At 42.9% G+C, this 26,507-nt stretch overlaps 1 protein-coding gene across 1 annotated transcript in view; it reads left to right on the plus strand.

The window, feature by feature from the left end:
* Positions 1 to 4,453: 4,453 nt before the first annotated feature.
* HHLA1 (HHLA1 neighbor of OC90) overlaps positions 4,454 to 26,507 on the plus strand; it is a 40,052-nt gene continuing 17,998 nt past the window's right edge. Inside the window, exons 1-9 of the mRNA XM_077808039.1 lie at positions 4,454 to 4,529; positions 6,321 to 6,380; positions 7,837 to 7,917; positions 8,405 to 8,488; positions 8,581 to 8,664; positions 10,182 to 10,265; positions 12,040 to 12,096; positions 12,213 to 12,299; positions 17,635 to 17,706. Of these exons, the coding sequence (XP_077664165.1) occupies positions 4,454 to 4,529; positions 6,321 to 6,380; positions 7,837 to 7,917; positions 8,405 to 8,488; positions 8,581 to 8,664; positions 10,182 to 10,265; positions 12,040 to 12,096; positions 12,213 to 12,299; positions 17,635 to 17,706 (685 nt within the window). The remainder of the gene's footprint in view (positions 4,530 to 6,320; positions 6,381 to 7,836; positions 7,918 to 8,404; positions 8,489 to 8,580; positions 8,665 to 10,181; positions 10,266 to 12,039; positions 12,097 to 12,212; positions 12,300 to 17,634; positions 17,707 to 26,507) is intronic.

Here is a 26,507-nt window from a genome sequence, read left to right on the forward strand (position 1 = left end):
CCAAAGTTCCGATCAACAAAAGATAAAAAATCATTGGATGTCTTCCCAAATCATGAGATTTCATTTTAAAGACTATATATATATATTTTTTGATTTGTCTTCACATTTTTGAACTCCCCTTGCCCATCCCCAGTGTGCGTGTGAGAAAATTAATGTTGCCAACACACCTGAATGTACTGAGTAACATGATTCTGGCTCTGACCTGTTGGTGGGGAACATAAGAATGGTCATACTGGGTCAGCCCAGTGGTCCATCTAGCCCAGTATCCTGTCTTCTGACAGTGGCCAATGCCAGGTGCTTTAAAGGGAATGAACAGAACAAGCAGTCATCAAGTGATCCAACCCCTGTCATCCACTCCCAGCTTCAAGCAATCAGAGGATAGGGCTACCCAGAGAATGAGGTTGCATCCCTCACCATCTTGGCATATAGCTATTGATGGATTTATCCTCCATGAATTTATCTAGTTCTTTTTTTGAACGCCATTATAGTTTTGGCCTTCACAACATCCCCCAGCATGAGTTCCACAAGTTAACTGTGCATTGTGTGAAGAAGTCCTTCCTTTTGTTTGTTTGATTCCAGCTTCTCCCCATACCCCACATTTCTAATTAATTCTGTGCCCCGCCTGCCACACAACTGCCCATCCCACAGCTCGGCAATCAATTCTGCCCACCCCTCAGCCCCACATCTACCCTCATCCCCCACCTCTGCTCCTCTTTCAGCTCTGGGGTCCATCACTCCCCTCTCCTCCCTTTTCCCATGCCTGGCGCTGGAGGGATGAAGAAGTGAGGGGGGAGCAGGAGGGGGAAGACTGCCTTGTTTTTCACAGGAAAGGAGGAGGAAGGAGGGGGTCTAGCCACCCTGAGCTGGGGGGCTCTTTCTTGTCCCCTTCCCTCCTGTGAGGATGGTGTCAACTCCTGAGGGTGGGTGCAGAGTTCCACGTGCAGGAGCTCTGACTGGGTGCTCTTCCCCTGGCGACGGGGCAGTGGGCAACCATCTGGCAGCACTGCATACAAATCTATGTAATTTGATCTCAGTTGTTTCCCCCCGTGAGAGCTCCTGCAACAGGGCCAGAATCACCTTACTGTACATTTGGGAGAGGTGACAGCATTGTAACGGTCCGGCAGATGAGGCGGAGGGAGAAGGGGAGTTCAAAACTCAAAAGGCTGACCAAAAATCATGAGATGTTCTGTGGTGGTGTTTTTTTAAATCTCATGATGTTGGGGCCAATCTTGTGATTTTGGTGCATCTAACTCAGGATTCTGAATTTTGGGGGTTGGGAATATTGGGAACCTCCACATCTTGTGCTGCTTGTGCCAGGCCCAATAACAATTGTAGGTCCTGAGCTGGAAGGAGAAAGCAGCAACTGTTGTTCCATGCACCCTCAATTCATCCCCAGTGGGGCTAAACCATGGGTCCTCACTCAAACCGGCTCACAGAGCGGGCTGGGTGCACCGTGAGAAACAAGTTTCAGAGTAGCAGCCGTGTTAGTCTGTATCCGCAAAAAGAAAAGGAGGACTTGTGGCACCTTAGAGACTAACCAATTTATTTGAGCATAAGCTTTCGTGAGCTACAGCTCACTTCATCGGATGCCTTCAGTGGAAAATACTCTGGGGAGATTTTATATACACAGAGAACATGAAACAATGGGTGTTACCATACACACTGTAACCAGAGTGATCAGGTAAGGTGAGCTATTACCAGCAGGAGAGAGAAAAAAAACTTTTTGTATGATAATCAAGGTGGGCCATTTCCAGCATTTGAAAGTAAAACTATTTCCCCATGTTTATTTTCCCCCACTACTGTTCCTCACACGTTCTTGTCAACTGCTGGAAATGGCCCACCTTGATTATCACTACAAAAGGTTTTTCTTCTCTCCTGCTGGTAATAGCTCACCTTACCTGATCACTCTCCTTATAGTGTGTAACACCCATTGTTTCATGTTCTCTGTGTATATAAAATCTCCCTGCTGTATTTTCCACCGCATGCATCTGATGAAGTGAGCGGTAGCTCACAAAAGCTTGTGCTCAAATAAATTTGTGAGAAACAAGTTGCACACCATTCTAAAGAGCTCATGTGCCCCTGGAAACCAGGCAGCCTAGTGGGGGAGACTCCCTCCCTGAGCCACAAGACTCCCAAGCTATGTTGTGTGGGTGAAGTAGTGAGTTTTTAGTTATTACAGTCCCCAGAGGTCTTTTCCCCTCTGTCATATCGAAGCAGTTAATTTTGTTTCATGTTTGTTTATTTGGGAGACAGATTGAGCATGTAAAGGGAATTTGCTCTCCTTTTACCACAGTGAGCCTGCCTCAGGCATTCACTCAACGCACACAACAGAAAGAAATAAAACAGGAAACAGCCTTGAGCCAACGGAATGAGGGAGTTTGGCTTAAATATTTGTGTTCAAATTATTTTTGTTTTTTAAACAAATTTGTCAAATCCTCTTAGGAGCGGAAGAGAGCAAAGAAACAAAAGGGAAACTTGTGTGTCACTGATGCTTGCTTTATGCACATGCTGTCCACAGGCTGCAGTAGGGACATGCGTCCCAAAGCATGCTTTGTGCTTTCACTTACCTTTCCTGCAGTGATATCTGGCTGGCAAATTCTGGTCTTTTTCCATCGGTTCTCTTTCACAGTGGATCAATGCTACTTATGCTGTTTTAGACCCTGATTCAGCAAAACACTTAACCATGTGCTTAATTTTAATCATGTGACTAGGGCCATTCTTAATATAATTATATAACATATTTGCAGATTAAAGCAACTTTTTGCCCACTGTGGCTAAACAAAGCCTCTTAACATTTAAAATTTAGCAAAACTCTTGCTAACGCATCTCTCTTCCCATCCCTCTGACCCTACCAAAAAGACTGATTTGGGGTGGAGCAGCTCGGTACCACTCTCAGCATAGACAAGTGCCTTAAAAAACCCATTTGGCTCACCATACATAACTGCCCAACAAAAATGACCAGATGATGATGAAGTACAGTTTCTTAGACCTCCCTACTCAGCACATCTGCTCCCTGTTTGTACTCAGTCAGATCTGCTGACTTCAGTGGGTTTCACTCTTCTTCACTCCTGTCAATTCTACAGACGCTATAAAACAATGGAACAGTGAACTGTTATTGGCTGTCTCATGCTTCATCAATAGAGTTGTTAACTAAGTTCCAAGTGCAGGGTCACCTGGCCAACCCCATTACCTTACTCTCTGCCTTCAGCTAAACCTGTGCCCAAAAGGCAATAGGCTTGGACAGGTGGTGGGGCAGGGTGGTCTGGATGATAGAATATTGGACTAAAACTTAGGAGACTAGATTCTATTTCTGTTTCTGCCATTGGCCAGCTGAATGAACTTAGGCAAGTCATTTCATCTCCCTGTGCATCAGTTTCTTCATCTGTTAAATGAGGATAATTCTGACATCCTCAGTAAAAAACTTTGAGATTGACAAAAATGTGCTATATAAGAGCTAGGCATTATTATTGTTATTTATTAATGGTAATGATTCATTAGCTAGAAAGAATTCAGCTTGACTCTCAGATCCCAGTTTGAGTTTGCAAGGCTAGCAGTTAGGAGAAACATCTTTCACTTGTAAGAGGAGTAAATGTAACATGGACACACTAAAAATGGAATCCCTTAGTACTATTTTTACAATAGAATCATACTTCAACTATTTTCAGAATTTATTTTAGTTTCTAACAATTTAAATAGCAGAATGACTGGGTTAATAGAAATGGTAATAATTAGTAATCAAACAGTATTATCCTGAGGCTAAGAAGAGTTCAATATATATTCTTACCATTAACTATCAAGCACGGAGAAGGTTGCCATTGAAAACTAAATTTAAAAAACTTTTGACTGCATTTTCATGAAATCTTCCCCCCAGAGTTTCAGCCAACGATGGAGCTGGCTGACATTTTCTGATACTGAAAAAACAGGCAGGGGATAAATTAAAAGAAAAGTTGTCAGAACTTCTTTCTCTTTTCCCCAACCAGCTCTAAGTATGAGTCTTTGAAACATCTGTAAACTGCAGTATTGACAGTCCCAATCATTCAAAAACCTTGAGTCAGTGCCCAAAATGTCATGAGGCTGAATAAAAAATCACAAATAAGAAATTCTAGATTTTTGGTTTATTTTGTTCATGGTTTTTGTTAGTTTGTTTGTTTGTTTGTTTGTTTGATTGATTTGGGTTTTTGTTTTTGCCTTCTGAGATTTTTAGCTTTCAGGTCACATTTTCTTAGCTTTCTCTGCAATCACAAGGGTGAGAAACTTAGTTTTGTTTTGTTTTGTTTTCAAGTAAAAGCCGAGATTCTCACGTGATTCTAGGATCTGGAGATTAAGAACAACACAAAATATTGCAAAAGTTGGAAACATTGAAACTGACAAATGCACTGGATCCACGTAGGCTCACCAAAATCTTGTTTCTTTCTCCTAAAACAGTTGAAGCGACTGGAAGTAGGTTTCCAAAATGCCATGGTTCCATCAGCATGTGCCTGTTAAATTGAGTACAGGATTTCTATGTCTCCTTCTCGTATGGAACTTGGGTAAGTGTGAAGTGTTTCTGAAACATCACTTTCACCTGCAATTTATTTTGATACATGATAAAGTAATTTCCCCGGCACATGCACTTTGATATTGCCCCGGGAACATCTAAAATGTTTTTCCCATCCACGAGTCGCAAAGCCAAAAGGACATGTCACCTAAGGGAGATACAAAATACAGGCTGAGGCCAGGGTGCCTGATTCTCCACTTCCTTAGGTAGTTAAAATGCTATTACTGGCTGAAATTCTGTGGCATCACCTGCTAGATAGGACGGGGTGACAAGTCCCACCTTTCTGAATGGGCCATCGCTGAGACATATTGGCTCCAGTGACTAAGTTTTACCCCAAGTCCATAAAGCATTATTTCAGTATAAATACATTATTCCTTAAATATTACCCATGCAGGCATCTCACAATGACTGTGAATCTTGACAAGTTATGAGCTCTCTGTAGATATGTTATATATTTTTCTTTATGGATAAATAGATGTGCGTAAGATATGTGTTTGGTATAGTGCATTTTCAGGTCTGAGGAGAGATGTTTGCAAAGAATGAGACTTTTTGCCTCAGAGCCTCTGTGTCACAGAGGTGTTAGAACTAATTAGCATACCAGAGAGGCCAGCAATTGGTGGGATTCACAATGAACCATCTTCTTGAGCCTGCCAGTGTAGCCCATGCCCACTTTGTGTGGTGCTTTGTCCCCCTCTAGTGCACCTAGACCATCTATAGATTGATGAGTCTGTAACAACTGGCTTAGCGGGATCTGCCTTTTAGCTCATGCAGTAGAGGCTCATACACTAAGCTTCAGAGGTCCCAGGTTCTATCCCGCCTGCCTACAGGTCATTGGTGTTACACCAGGATTAAGGTAGAGAGGCATGTTGGCCTGAGAAATTTGAATTGATGCTGTCTGGGCCACATGATCTGCAAATAAATGGAAGACTTCATTCTCCAGCACTGTTGCGCCTACCTCTTCAACATTACCATTCTTATGTCTTATTTGTGTTACGGTTGTTTCTAGTGGCTCCAGCTGAGATCAGGGGCTCACTGTGCTGGGCATGGTTCAAACACAGGATAAGAGACAGTCCCTGCCTTGAAGAGTTTATAAGGCAAACAAAGGAAGTATTATTATTCCCCTTTCACAGACAGGGAACTGAGGCACAGAGAGATTAAGTAACTTGCCCAAGATAAAACAAGACATCTGTGGCAGTGCCAGGAATTGATTTCAGGAATCCCAGCCCAGCACCTTAGCTGTATGACTACCCAGAAGAAGCAGTAACATATCAAATAGCACGCTTTGACTAATTAGCGGGCTTGTAGCTGTCACCGTTTTCAGGGTGGCATGCTGCATCATCCTTTGCATCTTATGGTTAATCGTGCTTGCAAGCCTGTCTCTAAATCTCTAGAACACTTGGTGGCTCTCTTCTTCCTTTGATTCCTATTAAAGGAAGTTATTCACTTGTATCAAGGGCCTGTTTCTGTACCACTGAAGTTGAAAGGTGTTAGGTTATTGACTTCACTGAAAGCAGGATCAGGCCCAGGGAGGGGGCAGGGGAGAGGAAAGCTAATTTCTTAACCTTTGTTCCTTTAAAAGCTAGGTCTTTCTTGTTGGCATGTATACGCTCTGCTGCTGTTAGAAGTAACTTGTGGCTCTGCATGATGGACTAGCTCGCAGTACTATTGTCCAACCATTTCACAGCCATAATACTCTAGAGGAACAGAGAAACCCCTTGAGATTCCTGGTTGGTCATTTGAGTGGGAAAGTCATTTCTCAGATTGCACTTTCTCCATTTTACAGCTGCAGGCATAAAAGGAGAAAATAAGAAGGAGAAGAACATGGCAGTGCTGGCTACTGCAGGTAAGGCCTGGCACATGGCTTCAGAAGTTACTCTGATTGTGTGGGGTTAAGTCTGAGTCAGAAGTACAGTAGCTAGCCCAATGGGCGCTACTTGGTGAGTGAACTCCTGTTCAGTAATTTCCACTCAGGAACTGCAGCCAGGCAAACCCTTCCACAGCCACTTTTCCCTACTGCTACCCTGCTAGAAACAACCGCACCCCATTCCTGACACCTCACTCCCCTGAAAGCCTGGATAGTGACTCAGCAGCCATTTCCCTGGTTATCATGCAACCTGAAGACCACTCTTCTGCTGCTTCCTATGATATCCGTCTTTCCATGAGCCTTCCCCTGATGTTGCTCACTCCCTCCTCCCAACTGTTGGTTCCCTCAGACTCTCTCATTCTCATCCTAACATGTACCCAAACCAGACACCGCTTCCAGCAGCTGGCACCCTCCTGACCATAGGTTACAATCCCATTTATGTTCCAGAAACCATCCTGCTAACCTTATCTTATCTTATCGAGGAGGAGGAGGAGGAGTGGTTTGATTTCTATAGCATATGGTGTGGCTTCTATGTCTCTTCCTCGCTCCTAGTTGCTGCATTGTATGTACTGCCGCTTTCCTGTTGTTCTAAATACCCAAGTTTGGAACATGTTTGGTTCAGAGCTGGTCAAAAAAGGGCAAGACATTGTCATAGAAATTTTTTTCCCCCCAACACTGATTTTTTTTCTGGCTTGGGTTTTTCATCCATGCCCCCGCCCCAATCCCACACCCTCCACCTCTGCCCTTTCCCTTGGTTTTTTAATGGTCTTGTCTGAACTAAACAAAACATTTTCTACAAAATTGTCAGTTAGAAAAAAGCCCTAGCAATTTTTGATCAGAAAATTTTCTCAAATTAAAAAAATTTGGCCAGCTCTAGTTAGGTTATTCTCCTTGGCCAGTCAGGGCACCTCATTAAAATAGCTGAATCTTCATTCCAATTCTGTGCAACATTCACAGGTGGAAATTTAACAGAAAATTTCTTCCAGATGAGTGTGGTTTATAAAGGGGCACCTGCTTCAATGCCACTTTAATGAAAATGTGTGTTGCCCGTTAATGGACTCCAACATCCTAGGATTTTGTTGAATAACCTGGCATCCACAGCAGAGCACTGAGGAACACTGTCAAAAGTGCCTTTTAATTAGTGAATGCATATACAGTGCCCTGTCTTCCTTTTGACATAGCACTGCCCCTCCCGTTCTCACCTGATTCTAGTATCAGCAGTTGCATTGCACTCATGGTATATTTAGCTTCTCAGAGTCACCACACATTGTTTTCTAGCCCTAATAAGCAATCTGATGTTTTCATTTTCCCACAGATGACAGCATCTCACTGAATCACTTTATCAAAGTCATTTAGAAGAATATATACACAGCACATTGATAGGTTCCTAGCCCTGTCAAATGTCTGACGTTCAGAAATGCTGCTTCTTTTTCAGAGCTGCCTGCCAAATCTGTTGATCTGGCTGCGATTAACCTGACTGAACTAGTGAATGGAATGTTAAATACGGCTCTCAAAGGTAACATGGTTGTGCTACAAAAGGATGTGAAGCATGTCGTGGACCGTCAGCTCCACATAAGTTGAAATATGGAACTAAAGGAGTTAGGGGACAAAGCTGTAAAAATACACTATGGTATACTGCTGTATTTGGACAAGTTCCTGTAGCATGGTGTGTGTGTGTATGTGTGTGTGTAATTATTAACAAGGTGTCTTTAGAATGATCTCTTTGATTCACATTTGTTGTATCGCTCTTTCTTTCCTCCCCTCCTCTCCCCATCTATTTTTGTACTGGTCTCTCTAGTTTTGTTTGCTTAAAATTAAAAATGGTGATTTAAAATTATTTCTGCTAGATCACAATGAAAACAAAATTCAAATGCATCTGCCTACAGTCATTGTATGGTGTGATTTAGAAATAAAATCATGTCACTGTTATATCAGACTCAATAGTTGGGTTATAAATAAATAACCCATTGAAGTCATTAACAGATTTGCACATTTTTCTGCAGGTACCAAAAAATTCTTCTCTCTGCTGAGCATTACCTCTTACAGCTCATTTGCCTTCCACAAAGTTTCGGTTGCCATTTATAACAGTGGGTACCGTACCATTTTATTCTCCTCTCAAATGCATTTTTGTAGAAGGTGAATCCATCAAGATTTCAGTTTCCACTGTCCCTCTTTGCAGTTTCTAACCTGAAAAATGTTGACCCCAGCAAGTTCCCTATGAGGTATTGCTACTGTTTAAACAACATGACAAATGACTTAACAGGTGGGTGTAAAAGCAGTCTGACTGAGAGTGGGCTGGTGTTTGAGTGTGTTTAAGCCAAATTGTTTCCATTTGAGCTGTAGGTTCTCAGCCCCAGTCCTGAAACTTTCTTCATGAGAGTGTTGTAGTCACATTGAAGTCAAAAGCCATGGTAACTGGCCACTTTGAAGCACTGGACAGACTCAGTGAACTGAGCACCAGAAGACCGCTCCCTGCTGGCAGCCCTGGAAAGGAGCTGTCAGCCAAGCAGGCAAGATGAGTTGCCACTGGGGAAAAAAACCTGCATTTCTTCATAGGGAATGCAAGGGGAAAGAGGGAAAGACAGCCCCTCTAGAGCCTCCCAGCAATATCTGATATCTGTGGGTTCAATTTTATAGTACAATTTAGCTTCTCTAGTTGCTCTCAGTTCCCTAGAGATATCCAGGGGTTCCTCCAGGCCAAGCCTGCAGTAACCCCTCTAAGCCCAGAGGTGGGGAAGGAGCAAAAGAGGACTGGGGTCTATATAGGGCAGTTTAGTGGGGTGAGAAGCTCCATTGCACAAATTCCCCCCACCTCCTCTGAGCACTGTTCAAATTCCAGAATGGGTATGAGGCCACTTTTTCCCCATTTTGTGCACCTGGCCATTTCCCAGCACTGGTGACTTGGCATCCAGCTGTTTTCCAGAGTCATTTGGCGCTTCCGTGCCCCTTGTTCTTGCACAAACCTGAGCACGGCTCTGGGCCAGTACAGTGTCCCAGCTGTGACATATGAAAAGGATATTCCACAATCCTGGTTATTTCTTCTACTTTTGGGGGCTAGGACCCACATCTGTACATATGCGTGTGCAGCACCTAGCACAACGGGATCCCTGTGCACCACATGGGAACTCTGGGCACTACCATAATAATGATTATTTATTTATTATTTGTATTGTGATAGCCCATCAGGGCACCCCTCATGGACCAGGGGCACATTGTGCTAGGCACGGTACAAACACAAAACAAAACTGCGTCTATGAGTTTGCAAGCAAAGTAATAACAGGTTTGGATGATAAAAAAACAGAAGTTTGGGGAAAGGGAATATTACAAATTAAAGGCCACGGGGGCTAAGCTTACATTTGTGGCCTGTATTTCCTATCTCTTGCTGATTTCCTAAGCCAAGTTACACAAGTTCACTGTAATATAAATGCCATGTACTGAAAAGCTGCTAAAATTAATACTACAGTGTTGGCTCTCAATGTGATTTTCTCTTCAGTGTAGAGGGCCAGTGAAGGCCCCTGCATCACGTAAGTCTTATTTTGGGAGTTTTGTAGCACCTAAGTGGGATTCCAGTGGCACATAGGCCATGTACAGATAAATCCATCCCTATTCAGCAAAGCGCTTAAGCCCATACGTAACTTTAGGCCCATTCTTAATTACCACTGAAATCAAAGGCAAAGCACGTGCCTAAAAGTGAAGCACATACGTAAGTGCTTTGCTGAACAGGGATGGACTACTGGATTGGGGCCTTGGATTGTAAACCTGCTCTGTTTTGTCTTCTAGATTTTACAGCTTTACTTGTTGATATTATTGGAAACTCCACCAGTTACCTGACAGAAATTTTCAAATCCACCTCGATCGTCTCAGGTGTGCATTTCTTTTTATCATTGTCCTGTTCCCTCCTGGAACATAAAAAGGACATGTTATAAACACTAAGGTGGTAGCTATCCCCACTGCTTCATCAGCAGTATTGACCTCACCAGAATAGGGGCTGCAACTGTAAACCAAATCACCTTGAGAAAATATTTTTATTAAAACTCTGTTTCATAATGTAATGAATCATTGTCGGAGTCTTTGTAACATATGACCAAAAATGTAAAGGGATTAATTTAGGGCTGGATTAAGGTTCCCTTAGTCAACTTTAGTATCACATTCCACAAATAGTCCCTCAAACTTCCTCCACTAGTACTTATTGACTTCAGTGGGACAGGGGATAGCAATGTTGCCTAGTGCATAGAGCGCTGGACTGAGACTCCAAAGACATTGCTTCTAGTCCCAGCTCCGCCACTGACCTGCTGGGTGATCTTCAGCTAGTCACTTCATCTCTGTGTGCCTCAGTTTCCCCACCAGTAGACTGGTGCTTTGATATGCCTTTACAGGTGCGTTGAGATCTACTGATTATAAGCACTGGATATTATTTATTATTATTATTACTATTACTACTCCTGGTGTAAGGTACTATTCAACTTGAGTATATGTATCAGAATCTGGCCCAAAATGTGGGACTAACTTTTCCTGCATATTTTTAGAGGCTAAATATCCCTTTGAAAATTATTTGATTTGGTTGTTACCCTTAAAATCCTGTGAATTGCCTTATATAACTCAGAGTCAGATTCTGACACCTTTCCTTACATCCGGTAGCAATTTACTCCACAAGGAATCCCACTGACTTTAAAGAGACTGCTCAGCTGAGCTACTGCACATCAACTTGACTAAGGACTGCATAATCAAACCTTAAATAATATTACCTTAAAATTGCAGAATTTCCTAACTATATTGACAGACAGATTAATAGGAATACTTCAAATTCTGAGGTGCAGTTATTTGGTAATTTTCTAAAAATAATTGTTGATTTATTATTTGCTATTTAAAAAACTGTACATTTGGGAGTGAACCAGACTCAAGAAAGGACTCTTCCAACCTAGGCTCCTCTTATACTGGTGAGTAGCTATTAGAGCTGGTTTGAAATGGGGATTTTTTTTGTGGAAAATTTGGACAAAAAAAGGGAAAAAATCAAATTTGGTCTATTTTTTGGAGGACATTTGAATACTGAAAAATTTCATCCAGAAACCAAAATACTTCAGCTGAAAACAAAAATATTTTCATTTGGAAATGCTGTCACGATGCCTCATCGGAGCTGTAGTTCAGATGTCTTATATTTCCATTGTCCTGCATAAGGTGGACTCCCTGGTTGGACTATATCTTCCATGAGGCACAACCGTCTCCTCTCTTGGACAATAGAGGCAATACATCATGGGGAGTCCCTGCATATAGTGCATCATGGGAGATGTAGTTCACAAGGAGGAGTCTAGCTCATAGAGGAGAAAGGGAACATGAGGCACCTACACTACAATTCCTATAAGACACCACAGAGGCATATTCAAATCAAAATATTTCAGTTTTTGAATGGAAATATCTTGCTTCTTTGAAGAAAATGGAAATATTCTATGGAAAGCAGGCACTTTTGTGCAAAATTTCATGTAGTCGAAAACCGAATTTTCTGTCAAAAACCAAATTTGGATTGAGATTTTTCAACTAGCTCTAGTAGTCACCCCTACTAGGTGGATTTTGACTCCCTGATTTCAACTCCTTTAAAGTACTCTAATAAAAAGCATTTGATCTACATTTGTTTTCCTTTCAGTGAGTCAGAACAATGATTCAGACTGTATCTATATCTGCGTGATGGCAGGCCGAATAGGTAAATGTAGAACTTAACCCTTTTGAGAATATAACCCTTTACACATACAGCACTGATTGAATCAAGAATCTACTGCTTTAATCCCATTTTTTATTTCTGTGCATGTATTTTTGCAGGCAGAAATATGTCTGACTTTTGGGAAATGATAGAGAAGTCTCCTGTTATTAATTACACATTTTCCAGTAATATGTCTGCGCTCCTGGGTAAGTACATCCTGAAGGAATAAATGAATAACAACATGTTTTCTTGTTACCACTGCAATGAATGCAGAGATTTACTTGTCTGTTTATACTACGTATTAACCACAGGAAACTGTGTAGGAGTTAAATGCAACACTGGCATATCACCACATTTAGGGTCAGATCCATTATCCACTGAAGGCAAAACTTCTAATGATTTCAGTGGATGAAGTGTCTGGCCCAGGGCTGGACTTACACCTTACAAGCCCCTTGGCACAGCATCTTCAGAACCCCCCTGCCTACAGCTGACCTTCGTATGGCACACAGTTTTAGAAAGGTAAGGCATTTTCCCTAGAATGCCAGCACCCCTAGGTACGTGCCTATTGTGCCTAATTGGAAATCCAGCCCTGGTCTGACCTTTATGACCTAATCCAAAACTCACTGAAGTCAATGGGAGTCTTCCAATTGACTTCAATGGGTTTTCAATCAGGCCCTTAAATGGGGATAGGTACTGAGCATACCCATAGCCCTTTGACTTCCTTGGGGATTGTAGATTTTCAACTCCTTATAGGATTTGACTCAACAGCACTGCTAAGACCTTGAATTTGCTCTCAGAAAGCACAAATAATTAGAAGAAAATAATATGAAGATTGATTAGATGTTCATCTAATGTGTTATCCTTTGAGGGTGGTCTTAAGTGCCTGGTGTAAGATTTAGGAAGTGTCTGGTTTGCTTACTGAGAGAAAAGAAGCCAGAGATGTATATTTCTAATTTGTATACAAAAGCAAAGTCATTTAGGGGAAAGGTGTTGCATTTACCCCAATTGGAGATATGGTGGGGAATTTGTACATCTCTCTGAAAGGTGGGAAATAATGGAGAGGTGAAATGCTGGGACCATGTTTAGGGGCAGAAAAGGAGAATATTTTCTTCTATGCACCACATGAGTGTGGTGTGTGAGAGGTAGGTGTAGTCATGACCCCATGAGCTATGTCTTCTCTAGATGTTTGGAGGGCCTAAGATGTGGGTGGGAGGTGAGAGAGCTAGCATTCTATCTAGCAGTGAACTTGTCAGTCACTGCAGTCCAGTCTCTTCCTATAGAGATGAATAGATGATATTTGGTATCTACTATATTCTGTAAGGTTTGTAAGATACTCGTGTTCATTCCATAGATACACATCTGGGAAAGTAAATCTAGGTGAATTTCCCCAAAATAACAAACACTTGTGTGAAAATAGGATCTCCAGAGCTGGGAACGGTCAGTACCAAAACCACAGGACTCTACTGCACTTGATTTAAAGGACTAACTCCATTAGCTCTCAGCAGTAATAAGCTGTTATCGTCTATGTGAGCTAGCCACTAGAGGGGGATAAGATACATTTGGCCAGTTGCTACAGCAAGACCTGTTGTGGTAACCTAAACTGCATGGTAGATTGAGCTACACCTAAAATGTTGACCTCATGCAACCACTGATGAATTGGTCTTCTGCTCAATATGAACATCACAAATATTATAAGTGAAGTCAATGGGAATTTTACCTGTGCAGGATAAAGTCCAAGAAAATTATTTCTCCTATTTAACAAAACAGTAAAAACATATAGACATTTTGCCCAATAGCTACTTTTCTTTCAAAGACAATGGTTGTTTCTCTTACACCAGAACTCAATCTAAACCCATGTGTTTGATTTACATATCCAAATGCTATCAAATTTGTTTTGGATTCTGAGCATGGCACGATACAACTAACTCTAACTTTTACTAACTAAAAGATATAGACTCAATTCTTCCCAGCTTAATGACCTTACGAGAAGACCCTGACAAGATTGCGGATGAGCCCCCTGAAGACATCTGGACATTTAAAAGTATGCAAGTATCCTCAGAGCTAAATATTTAATCTCCTGGGCTGACTAGTTGAAATGTATTTCTGTTTCTTGTTTGGTTCGCACCACTGTGTGCATGGTGCAGTACAAAATCTAGAGGAAAGCACAGCACAAGATATGTAAACTGGAGAAACATTACACATCAGGCTAATAGTGTGTGATTGGGGATTCGAAGTTCTGTCACAAAGTGGCCCAAAGCTTTTTTTTTAAATAACTTCATTGTTCACAGAAGAAGTGTCTTACGGAGGGATGTGAATTAAGGAAACGTGGTTGCAGGGCATGTGAGATGGAGGAGACAGTTCAAGATGCTTCCCAAATCTCACGCATTCTCCCCATAAACCCCTCCTTCTCACCAGTCTGTCTCCTCTTTCTCTATCTAACTATCGAAGGTAATTACATGGCCTCCATTACTGTAGTATCTCACAGTCTTCAATGTATTTATCCTCAAAGTACCTTGTGAGGTAGGGAAGAGCTATTTATCCTCATCTTACAAATAGGGAACGAATGCACAGAGAGGCTAAGTGACTCCCAAGGAGAGACAGGAGGTCTGTGGCAGAGCTGGGATTTGAACCACATCTGCCAAGTGCTAGGCCAGGGCCCAAGCTACTGGACCATCTTTTCTCTCCCAGCTGTCTCTAAATATTCATCTTTTTCCTTCTCACAGACGTTTCGTCTTTATCCCCAAACCCTTTCCCTTTCCAGGTCTCTCAAGCCTCTCACACCAAACCTTCACTGTCTTTTACATTCCCAGTCTCAACTCCCTCCACCCAATTTCTCCAATCCTTCTCAAATCCCACTTTCTGCCCTCCCTCTCCCACCAAACTCACCCCTCTTCTTTTCCCCCACATGCCCTTCACATGATCCCCTTCCTTAACCCTCACCTCTTAGCTCAGCAGTAGAGCTGGTTAGGAAATGATAGAATTATTTTCTAGGGGAAAAAAAACTGAAAAAATAACATTTAATTTTCCTTTTTTTTTTTTTTTTTTTTTTACAATAAACAGAAAACTTTTCAGTAAAATGTTTGTTTTTGAAAACTTTTTTTTCCATTCAGAAAACAGAAAATGTTGAATAAAATGAAATTGTACCATGCATCCATCTCTCCCCTGACCTCGCTAACGAGGTTGAGCAGTTGCCATTCAACGTGTTCTAGGAATTGATAGGTTTTACCATATGTACTGTAGACATGTTCCCCAAAGTGTTATGTTCACCATTTTCTGGATGTTTTGGCTTTGGCTGTGCTGCACTAGAAGTGTACATCAATGTGCAATCAGATAACAAAATCCTTCCTGTTCTTTTATGGCCTTAGCGACCAGGATGCCTTCCTGGGAACAGACTGTTGCATGGAAAGGAGATGAAATCCTATCTACAAGATTTCCCACATGGCCAAAGACTGTTGGTTTGAAAGGATCTGGATTTCCAATTCTACAGCTGCCCTTGTGGTTACAGACAGATGCTTCAAAAGGACATGGCACTACAAGGCCATCTCCTACTACCATGGAAAGTGATGATATTTTACCCCAAATACAGCCATCAAGTGAGTTCAGAGAATGGTCTGCTGTGATCAGATGCCTGGGAACATAAGGGGCTCTCACTCACTCAGTAGACTATGTCCTTTGCTTGTACATCTTCAGGGAGGCTTAAAGGCCAAATCTTGCTCATGTGATCACTCAGCTTGTCCTCCCTGCCTGTGTAGGGCATGCATTGGAACAGCAGCTGTGGAGTGAATCTTCAGGCACTCTATAGCCCGGGGAAATTATTCTTTCTTGGCCCAACTTCCTACCCTCTGTAGAGCTATTCAGGGGCTGTGTGCTGGAAGGAGAATGTGGGCTTAACAGGATGGGGAATGGAGAGAAAAACAGCTCCTGTTAGATCCAACCATGGATTTTCTGTGGCCCCCCAATCCACTGAAATGTTACTTCCTGCGGAAAAACATCAAGCTTGAGCTTGCTGCCGTCTTGAGAAAAGTCCTCGCATTCAACAAATTACATCAGCCCTGGCCTATCCCCGTCATTTTCAGGGAGCAGCCAGCTCAGATAGTGTCATAGGGGTGCAAAGAACAATAGAAACTCTTCTTCTGACCCTCCAGACATCAAACACCCCAGCCTCTACCCGAAAATCTGAGCATAAGAAGGGAAGAGAAGCGAGTCAGGTTCATGGTACCTCAAAAGGCCAAATGAGAACTAGTGTGGACATACAAGGGCACAGTTTGCCCACCCTGAGATCAAAGCTCCCACAAACATCATCGGCATCCAGTACATGTAACTTTTTGCTTCCATACATGTCAAAGTTGAAACATTTCAAGTCAGATGAGGAAAGAGCTTGGGCCATGATTTTCAAAAGTGACGAGTGAATTTTCATGGATATGGTTTGATTTCGATTAAATTGTAGCAGAATTGGCACACACATACCTGGTTTCCTGCCAGTTTTCCCTTCCTGCTCTTTGCCAGCCCTCCTGGGGGGCTAATGGGGAACCGAGAGCCTGAAAGCCGTGGCTCCTAAGCACTGTGGCTTCCAGCCCAACTGGGGACAGTGGGCTTCCAAGGTCAGGGGCTCTGGGGCACCCCACCATGCAAGCTCCCCATGAACCGGAGCCCCAGAGCTTCAAAGGCCCCCTGGTGGACTGCCCTGGAGCTGGGGCATCATTCCCTTTCACAGAGAAATTCTAAACTTTTGGTTTTCCTTCCAAATTGGAACAAAAACTAATTTTGAAATATGAAGTGCCTCCACGAAATGGAATGGCCTTTCTCCATGCAGCTCTAGTCTCAAGTGGAACATGCAAAAATCACTAGATGTTTTTGAAAATCTAGTCCATGATTCTTTCCCATAAACACATATTATGTGACTCGTATTGAATTAGCTCCGAAATCTGGCTGGACAATTTAATATACGTTCTTTTTTTCTGCAGTGGGTACATCTTCACCAATGCCTTCTGTCTCTGCTGAACAAAGGCAGGATTTGCTGAAACCTCTTCCTCTTTCTAGTGAGGAGATTTCATCATTGTAGGGGAGCTACATACAATTATTGGGACTGCCTACCGCAGCTACTTACCCAAAGGCCTCCATGCTCCTGACTCTTTCTTCTGCCTTCTTCACTCCATGCTCACCACTTAGCTATCAGCCCACTTTCTGACAGGTTTCAGAGTAGCAGCCGTGTTCTTCTCATGCCTGGGCCTGCTGCCACGGCACCTTGTATGCCTGGAATACCCTCTCTGACATGCTCCCAGCCATTTGAATTATGCCAGGGGGGCGTATTGTAAATCCTTGTCTACTCACAACTAGTTCATGACCTGCCAAAACCTTGGGACTAACAATATGCATGTTGAATTTCACCCTTCATCATCTCCCCATATTTTATATGCTGTCTAGTTCAAGGGGGACAGGAGTCCTGTGTCTTTATCTGTCTATAGCGCACCAAGCATGCTGTTGCCATTATACAAGAAAGAAATAATAACTATTGAAATGTGTTTGGTTTTGTTCCCATAGCTGAAATGTATCCATTCTGGACACAGCCAGCTTCTCCTGAAGTAACCAAAGTATCTATCCAAACAGAGTCGGGTAAGTTTATTTCCTATGTACAAGAACGAGGTTGTTCTGAGATAACCAGTAAAGAATGCTGCCTGGTACATTTATGACAGAGGAATTAATGAATTTGTCCCTGTATGTGGGCTTATACGTACACACATATATAAACAGATGATTTGTCAAATGTGTAATTTTATGTGGTCTACTGATCCTTTACTGAACCTGCCATATGTTTCTATTAAAATGCCAAGGCCTGTTGTATTCTTTTCCTTCCTTCATTTATAACAGATCTGCCTTCATTATTGTTGTCTACCCCTGTATTCAAGCCTGAAGTGTTACCAAAACTGCATACAGCTTCCAGTAAGTACCTGCTCTCTGAGCAGCAAAAAATGGAGGTACTCACAAAATACACTTGCTCAGATTTTCCCATGTGAAAAGGACAGATGTGTTTTAAATATGTGACAGTATGTCATATTTTGAGGTTACATATATTTGTGCGCTCCCATATATAAAATGGGCCACTTTCACTTTGGTTCAATTTGTGAGTCATATAATGCTAATATACAAAACATGTTACTAAAAAGGCATTCACCTATGTCAGGGGTTCTCAAACGGGCGGTCAGGACCCCTCAGGGGGGTCATGAGGTTATTACATGGGGGGTTGCGAGCTGTCAGTCTCCACCCTAAACCCCGCTTTGCCTCCAGCATTTATAATGGTGTTAAATATATAAACAAGTGTTTTTAATTTATAAGGGGGGGGGGTTGCACTCAGAGGCTTGCTATGTGAAAGGGGTCACCAGTACTACAAAAGTTTGAGAAACACTGATGTGTTACATGTGTTGGTTTTAACTTTGGGGAGAATCTGAAAACTCCCTTATCCAAAAGAAAATAGCATGCTTCAAATACTCTTACTAATAAAAGTCAATCCCTGTTACTTTACACACAACATGTAATCTAGAGAAAGAAAATCAAGACTGTTTACCAGTCCAGCAGTCCCTAAGCCTCAGGATGTGGCCAACCTCCTTTGGTGATGTAAATATCGGCAAATCAAGGATGCCTGTCAGGGGCTAGGTTTTCACAAGATTAGGTGCAGGCTTGGTATGTAGCTCAGGTCACAAGTATCACAATAGGTGCTAAGTACTTTTGAAAATCTGGGCCCTATTTAGATGCCTAGAAGGAGCTCTCTTGAAAAATCTGGGCCCAACTGTGGGTGCTGAACCCATGAACATCTGGCCCTGAGCTCTTTTGGAAATTAGCCCCAAGTCATCTAGTCCAGAGTTGACAATTGGAAAGCATAATACCTTAGAAGTAGACTTAGGCTAAATCTGCATAGCAAGTCAAGTTAAAGCCTTAAACGTGATTCAGGGAGCAGAAGGAAACTTCTGCTTCTAAACACAACAGCAGCCAGAAATATAAGAAATCTGACAGATGTTTGCCAGTGCTTATCATAGGAAATAAATAAACATTTGTGCTCTTGGTGAGGACAGCTCTATCCATTATACCGTATGCTTAAGACAGAAAGAAACATGTTGAGTGTGACTGTTGAAGTGGAAAAGAAAAAGCAACTATGGCCACATTTTGCCATCCTTTTATAAGCATAACTCCCATTGACTTCAGTAAGAGTGTGATGCATGGGTATGACTCTTAGGCCTGGTCTACACTAAGGGGGAAAACGATCTAAGTTACGCAACTTCAGCTACATGAATAACGTAGCTGAGGTAGACGTACTTAGATCACTTACCGCGGTGTCTTCACTGCGGTAAGTCAATGGCTGACACTCTCCAGTCAACTCCATCTGCGCCTCTCGCCCTGGTGGAGTACCGGAGTTGACAGGAGAGCGCTCAGCGGTCGATTTATCGCATCTAAACTAAATGTGATAAATCGACCCCCGCTGGATTGATTGCAGCCCGTTGATCCAGCAGGTAATGTAGACAAGCCCTTAGAATAGTAACATAAACTCATAACAAACATAAAGACTTAAGCCAACATCCCATTCCATTTCAATTAACCCACATTCCAAACCCCATCCTGTCTTCCTACCATTCAACTATTTAGGCAGGGGTGTGTGGATCCACACTTTCTCCAAGTTCAGGAGTGAGGCTTTATCTGCGGTTTTATCTGGTTCATTTTAGAGCCAGCCCCAAGCTGAGAAATTCAGAGCTGAATTTGAGCTCTCTCTATGTTCAGGGGTGATTGGATCATGGGTTTTATTTCTGGCTCATCCCTGCCTTTGTTCCAAATTATTCATGGAAGAAATACAGGAGATGAAAACAAGGCCAGAGGAAATTAACTCTGCATCTTGAAGCTTCATGCCCTGCTGCAGTTCTTGTCCCTGCTGGTTCCACATTTAGGCCTCAGTACGTATAGCTAGCACTCCTACTTGAGTCTCCTGTCTGCGGTGAGCCATACAGAAGCTAAGGGAAACCAAACTGTAAAGATGGTTTCCCCAGCTGCAGTCAGTGACTAGCAAAACTCAAAGGGTTATTGAGGTTTGGGCTGGAGAAGGACTCACGTATTTAGATACATCTTATCTTGACCCATGGGGGTGCCTCCTATGACAGAAGAGTGGAATTTGGTGGTTTCGGGGGTTTTAATCTTGATTTTCACTTGATCTTAATTCCTTCCCTGTCTGTCGCCTGGTCTGGAATGTGAATACCTCATTTTAAGATTGCATGTTGATTTAGGCTAAACATTTTCAGAGCCACTTAAGCCACCAAAGTTAATGGGAATTTGGCATCCAAGTCCTCCAGGCAGCTTTGAAAAACTGAGCCTTAATCTCACTTTATTTGACTCATATGAGCTATCTTTTGAGAGCAGCCATTGAACTCAGTTCTCTAATGATACTTGTTTTTATAATGTGACTTTCAAGCTGGAGCACCCCAGAGTGCCTTTTTAAAGGGCTCACTTCAGCCACCTCTCGGGTGGAACATGAAAGCTGTTTAACAGTGCACAGCAATACTGCACAACAGTGTAGGACAGGGTGTGAAAAAGAAAAGCATGTGTGACTGGAACAGTGGAAGGTATTTAATTAAGCAGCATGCAAATTCTCCAGTTAATATCTAGCCAGGACCACAGTGGTTCATTCAGAAAGAGCCCTGGGATATTTGATGACCATGAGTATTCAAGACCTTGATTCTACTGTTCATCATAAAGCAGTGCAGCATCGTGCCCCCAGATTGGTGCTAGCACCTTTGGCTAGTCAGTAATGCAGAGAAAAGAATGTGATCTACTGAATCATCAGACCACGTACCACAGCACCAAGTTAGTCTCCTGATCAACTGCTGACACATCCCTAATTAGCTTGGTGCCATATGACCTGGTCCTGGCACAAGATGGAATGGCTGCAGACGTTTTGCTGGTGCTTAATAGATTTTGAATGTTTTTTTCCCTCTCCCACTGGATTCACACCAATTTCCTGCCTAGTTATCATCAAATTCCAGAAATGTTACTTCTCTTTTCATTATTCATACTCATTTAATTCTCATTCTCATTTTGGAAAATAGCCCATAATGACCGACATGGACCTTCTCCCAATCAGTCAACACATCTCCCAGTCTGAAGACTCCCACCACAAAGCACACATCCACCTCTCCTCTTGACATGTATCTCTGCTTGCCACTGGACCCTGCCTAAATTCAATCTGCCCACCCTATTCTGCTTCCTCTCTATGCCCAGTGGGGCCACCACCCCACTCTCTGGCTCCCTACTAGTCTTTCTCCCCTTGGTCTCCAGCAGCCGAATACTCCTCGTTGTGACCTACCCTGTCATGCTGGTCCTCTTTGCCTTGTGCTCGCCCACAGGCAACCCCCTGTCGTCCCCTGCGGATAGCTGCTCCATTCCTGAATTGCCATAGTCAAAAGCCAGGAATGATGGGCTGAGTGTGCTTTCATACTTCCCGCCCCTAGGTTAATATGTGGACTGTTTTTCCATTACATGAAATTCACTCATCCTGTCTGCTAATTAAAGCCGGTTAGGGTGATGTGATGCAAATTTATCCCATGTCTTTTATATTTCAAAGCACTCAATGAGCCAGACTCTGAACTCTCCATGTCCTCTTTTGCTCTGCTTTGTTTTTTGTTCTTCAGTTATAAACTGCTCCTGAGAAAGGAAATTCGGTGGAGCCCATGAGGCTACTTCATGTGGTCAAAATGAAATGATTTCTGTGTTCCCAGAGAAAAGCCGTACTGTCAGGTGTGGTGGCAGTGTTTCTGCTTTGAGGCAGACCTTGTCTGTTTTGAAGGGCGATGTTAACCGCCGAGCGCTGCTGGGCCTGAAGAGTTAAAGCAGCTGTTCCATGGTTCCTGATGATAAATGTAATTTTATTGTGTGGGAGGGCACCATAGGGTGAAGAACACCCAGCCCAGCATTCAGAAGTGAAATAAGTGGTGGGAATGGGGCATCAGGCACATGAAAGCTCAAGAGTTTCTTAAAGCCACTTTCTGTAAATGGAATCCAAAGAGGCTTTTTGCAGACAGGAGTCATTCCACAGATGAGAATCCCCAGCATCCATAGGAATTGCCATAGTGCATCAGACCTATGGTCTTGTTTGACCCCCATTACCACAGTATTTGAGCACCTCACAGTCATTCACGTATTTTTCCCTCAGAACACCTCCATGTAGCAGGGCTGTGCCGCTGATGCACACAGAAGCCAGCTGACATGCTCGTGGTCGTACAGGAAGTCTCTGGTGAAGCTGGGAATGGAACGCGGGTCTCCCAACTCTGAGGCTAGCACCTCAGCCACTGAGCCTTCCTTTCGGTCTAGCCTACTAGCTTGTTTCTGACAGTGACCAGCACCAGATGCTTCAGAGGAAATGGGCAGAAGCCCCATAGTAGGCAGATGTGGGTAATCTGCCCCAATGAAGATCTCATCCTAATCCCTAATAATTAGAGCTTGGTTTAAACCCTGAAGTCTGAGGTTTAATATCCCTTCCAAATTTTTTGTAAACATTGCTTATTCTTGTGGATATTCTTGACCATATGAATGGTCATTTGCAGCTTGATTCTTGTTAAATTCTTGGCTTCAAAGTCATCCTGTGGCAATGAGTTTCACTGTCCATACATTGTGTGGAAAAGTATTTCTTTTGATCAGTTTTGAATTTGTCACCTTTTAATTTAATTGAATGTCCCCCTGTTGTTGTGTTATGAGAACAGGATAACAGGATATACCTTCTCTAGATCGTCATTATTGTATATACTTGTGTAATGCATCTTCTGCAAAATATGCTACCTCACTGTTTAACCCTTTCTCCAGATCATTATTAGACTTGATTTAGGACCCAGATCCATCACCCTGAGCAATGCTGGATAGACCCTCCTGTACACACAGCTCTTACAGTAATTCATCTCAGTTAAGCCCAGCCACATTCTGCACATGCCTGCCCACATTCACTGGCACTGCTTGGAGATAGCTGGGATGATTTCCCTGTGCACAGAGGATCTAATCCTGCTGTCATCAGAGAAGAACATGCATTGGCTTCACTGATTCAGGACCAGGCACCTCGAGTATTAACTAATGTTCATAGGTAGCCAGAATCCCAGCTCCATAAATCAACCACTGAATTAGCCATAGACTTTGTCTGCATTAATGTGATGTTATAAATCTATAATGTGGTTTAATATTAGGAGAGGGACTATCATTAAGTCTTTGCACTTTAGATTTAGTCTGGAACAAGACAGGACATAGAAATATTTGTGGATGTCCTATCTATTATTTGGCATGCCTACTTTTCATAGATAGAATGACTGCAAATAGACTAAGGACCACATCAAGGTGGAATTGCTTCTATCACCATCCTGCAATTGAATTTCCGAGCATAGACCCCTTTGTCCATGCAGAGCCCCACTGAAGTCAGTGGGATTCTGTAGGGGTCTCCATCACATGATCCTGTTGCAGGAGTGAACACTTAACGTGTATCAATAAGCTGGCAGTTTACTTTGTGGACATTGATTTATGATACCAATCTAGGAATTTCGGCAGCACTCCTCACCATCCCTATGCTATTTGAATGCCTGTATGGATGTGAAAGGTCATATATTGGCTTACTCCTGACTTATCTGCACACAGGAGGAAAGATGCAAAAAGCCTGTCTCCTCATATCCTGCCCCAGGCAAAGTCTGGCTGCAGTCCCATTTCCTGTGCTCTCCTGAGGGCAGGGACTGCTCTCTTCTGGCACCCCTTGGGGGCCAAGCCACGTCAAAGGGGGTAAGGGAGGGTATGAAGGAGGTGGGATTATGTCTAATGACTTGTTGAAACTATTGCTGCCAATCGTGTTTTGATTTTCCATAGCATCTGTAGTGTGTTAAATGGGTTCTACCTCTCAGAATTAGGCTGGATTCCTTGCAAAGTGTTATTAATAATAATGTATTTGTTCAGCATTAACAAAATGTTCTGCCCTACACAAGACACTAAAATAGAGACAGAGCCTGCCCCTAGGAGCTTCCAGTCTAAAAGACAGACACAGGGAAGACAAGATGCATTGGCAAACACACAGCGGAGGGAGGGAACCTGTACAGGAGCAGATTATTCCTTTACCGACATTGAGTATCACTTTGGTTTTCAAACTGGAAAGTGCCCTAGCTGCCGAGCGAATCACACCAAATTAATGTTCTTCAACTGCCTTTCGGAGACGTGACATTCACACTCTCCTCTCTTAATGCTAATGTATCAGACTGCAATCAAAGCCACACTGCAAACTGTGCTCCAGGCAAGGCAGCATTTGAACGGAATAGTGTACGTACTGTTGCTGCCAGTTAACACATATATTTTCTGACCAATCTAAAGTAGGTATGAAACTAAAATGGTGTGAGAGAAATGCTGTGCTTGAGGAGACATGACAAGGATGCAGGATTCCAGGAGTATGCCAAATATAGTCCCTCTAGCTAAGATGCTTATCTGGCCCTCCATTACCAGAATGTCTGAGTGTCTTACAGGTTTTAATAAGAGAAGGAGGACTTGTGGCACCTTAGAGACTAACCAATTTATTTGAGCATAAGCTTTCGTGAGCTACAGCTCACTTCATCGGATGCATCGGATGAAGTGAGCTGTAGCTCACGAAAGCTTATGCTCAAATAAATTGGTTAGTCTCTAAGGTGCCACAAGTCCTCCTGTTCTTTTCACTTTCTAGAATGGCATTTGGATGTTGTGGCTAAAGAGTTCTGATTGGTGTGAGTATCATCTCATCACCTGGGTGGGACAGGGTTTACCCCTGTATTGAAATGTACAAGGCACACATGATTGACATGGATTATAGAGTAAAGAATAGACTGGTTTGGAATATTAAAAAAGCAGATTAGATTAGACTCTAGAAGGAAGAAGTTTAAGGCAAGAAGGGACCATTATGATCATCTAGCCTGACCTCCTCCATGGCACAGGCAAAGCACCTCACCCAGTAATTGCTGCATCAACCTCACACCCTCTGTTTGAGCAATAGCATCTCTTTATATAGACAGCCGGTCTTGATTTCAAGCCTTCAGGTGACAGAGAATCCAGCACAGTAATACCCAATTTGTTCCAATATTTAATTAACCTCGCTTAAAAATTTGCACCTTAGTTCTCGTCTGAATTTGCCTAGTTTAGACTTCCAGGCTGGGGATCTTGTTATACCATGTTCTGCTCAGCGGTTCTCAAACTCTGGGTCAGGCCTCCAGAGTGGGTCACAACCTCTTTTTAATGGGGTCGCCAGGGCAGGCATTAGACTTGCTGGGGCCTGGGTCTGAAATGGAAGCCAGAGCCCCACTGTCCTGGGCTGAAGCTGAAACCTAAGGGCTCAGGCTTTGGCTTCAGCCCTGGGTGGCGGGGCTCAGGTTACAGGCCCCCCTTACCCTGGGCTGAAGTCCGTGGGCTTTGGCTCCCACACCTGGGACAGTGGGGCCAGGCTTCAGTCCCACCTCCTGGGGTCATGTAATAATTTTTGTTGTCAGAAGGGGGGGTTACGGTGTAATGAAGTTTGACAACTGCTGTATAATTAGGAGCTATCCGATACACTCTGTATACAGCATTAGAAAGCAAAGGTATGCAGTAAAATTCCTGTATCCGTCATTTGGGGAAGGAGGTGGGAAATGAGGTGAATGAGTGGGAAATGTCCAGTTAATGTGGGGATGTTCTTTGTAACTATTTCCATAAACACTAACTGAGGGGTTCTCTTATGAAGACCTATGGGTGGGTTTGAGCACATAAGAAATTGAATATGAATAGCTCTGTGGTGCGGATAAATAGGTACCAATACAGTTCTGTAGGAGAGGGACACTTTGAGGAAGACCTTGTGGTAGATTAATTGGAAGCATATGGAAAAATAAAACACAATGTTTTGACATTGTCAAAGGAAATCGTAGTAGTTTGAAATGGGTTTTTAATAAATCTGAATAAGACAGAACTTCCTGTGATAACTGCTTGGTCAAAATAGGGGCAGCAACATGAAGACTCCACAGTTGGGCTGCAATCACTTTTTTAAGGCAAACACTGCTTCCTTGTGGCCCTTTTGTGCTAATGGAGCTGCCTGAGAGATCGAATTGCCACGTTGCATTCCCCACGCAAATGTCTCCTAAGCAGTGTGCTCCGTGAAGGTAGAGGGGGTTGCTTTTTTTCAGCAACCCCTGGGTTTTTCATGCAGAGACTTGGAAACAAAACCTTGGTTCAGATTTACTTGGCAGTCTAACAATGATATTTCTGATTTAGGAAAGCTCTTGTGCATACCAACTCATACTGTCTTCAGCCGGCTGGTTATTGACTCACAACGAGCCCTTCTCTAAATGTGGGCGTCTGCATGTGTGTCGTGCAGCTGCTCCTGCAAACATCCAATTTTCTTTAGTCAGGCACGATCACACGTTAACTTT

Source organism: Eretmochelys imbricata, chromosome 2, assembly GCF_965152235.1.
Source record: "Eretmochelys imbricata isolate rEreImb1 chromosome 2, rEreImb1.hap1, whole genome shotgun sequence".
In the NCBI taxonomy this organism is placed as follows: Eukaryota; Metazoa; Chordata; order Testudines; family Cheloniidae; genus Eretmochelys; species Eretmochelys imbricata.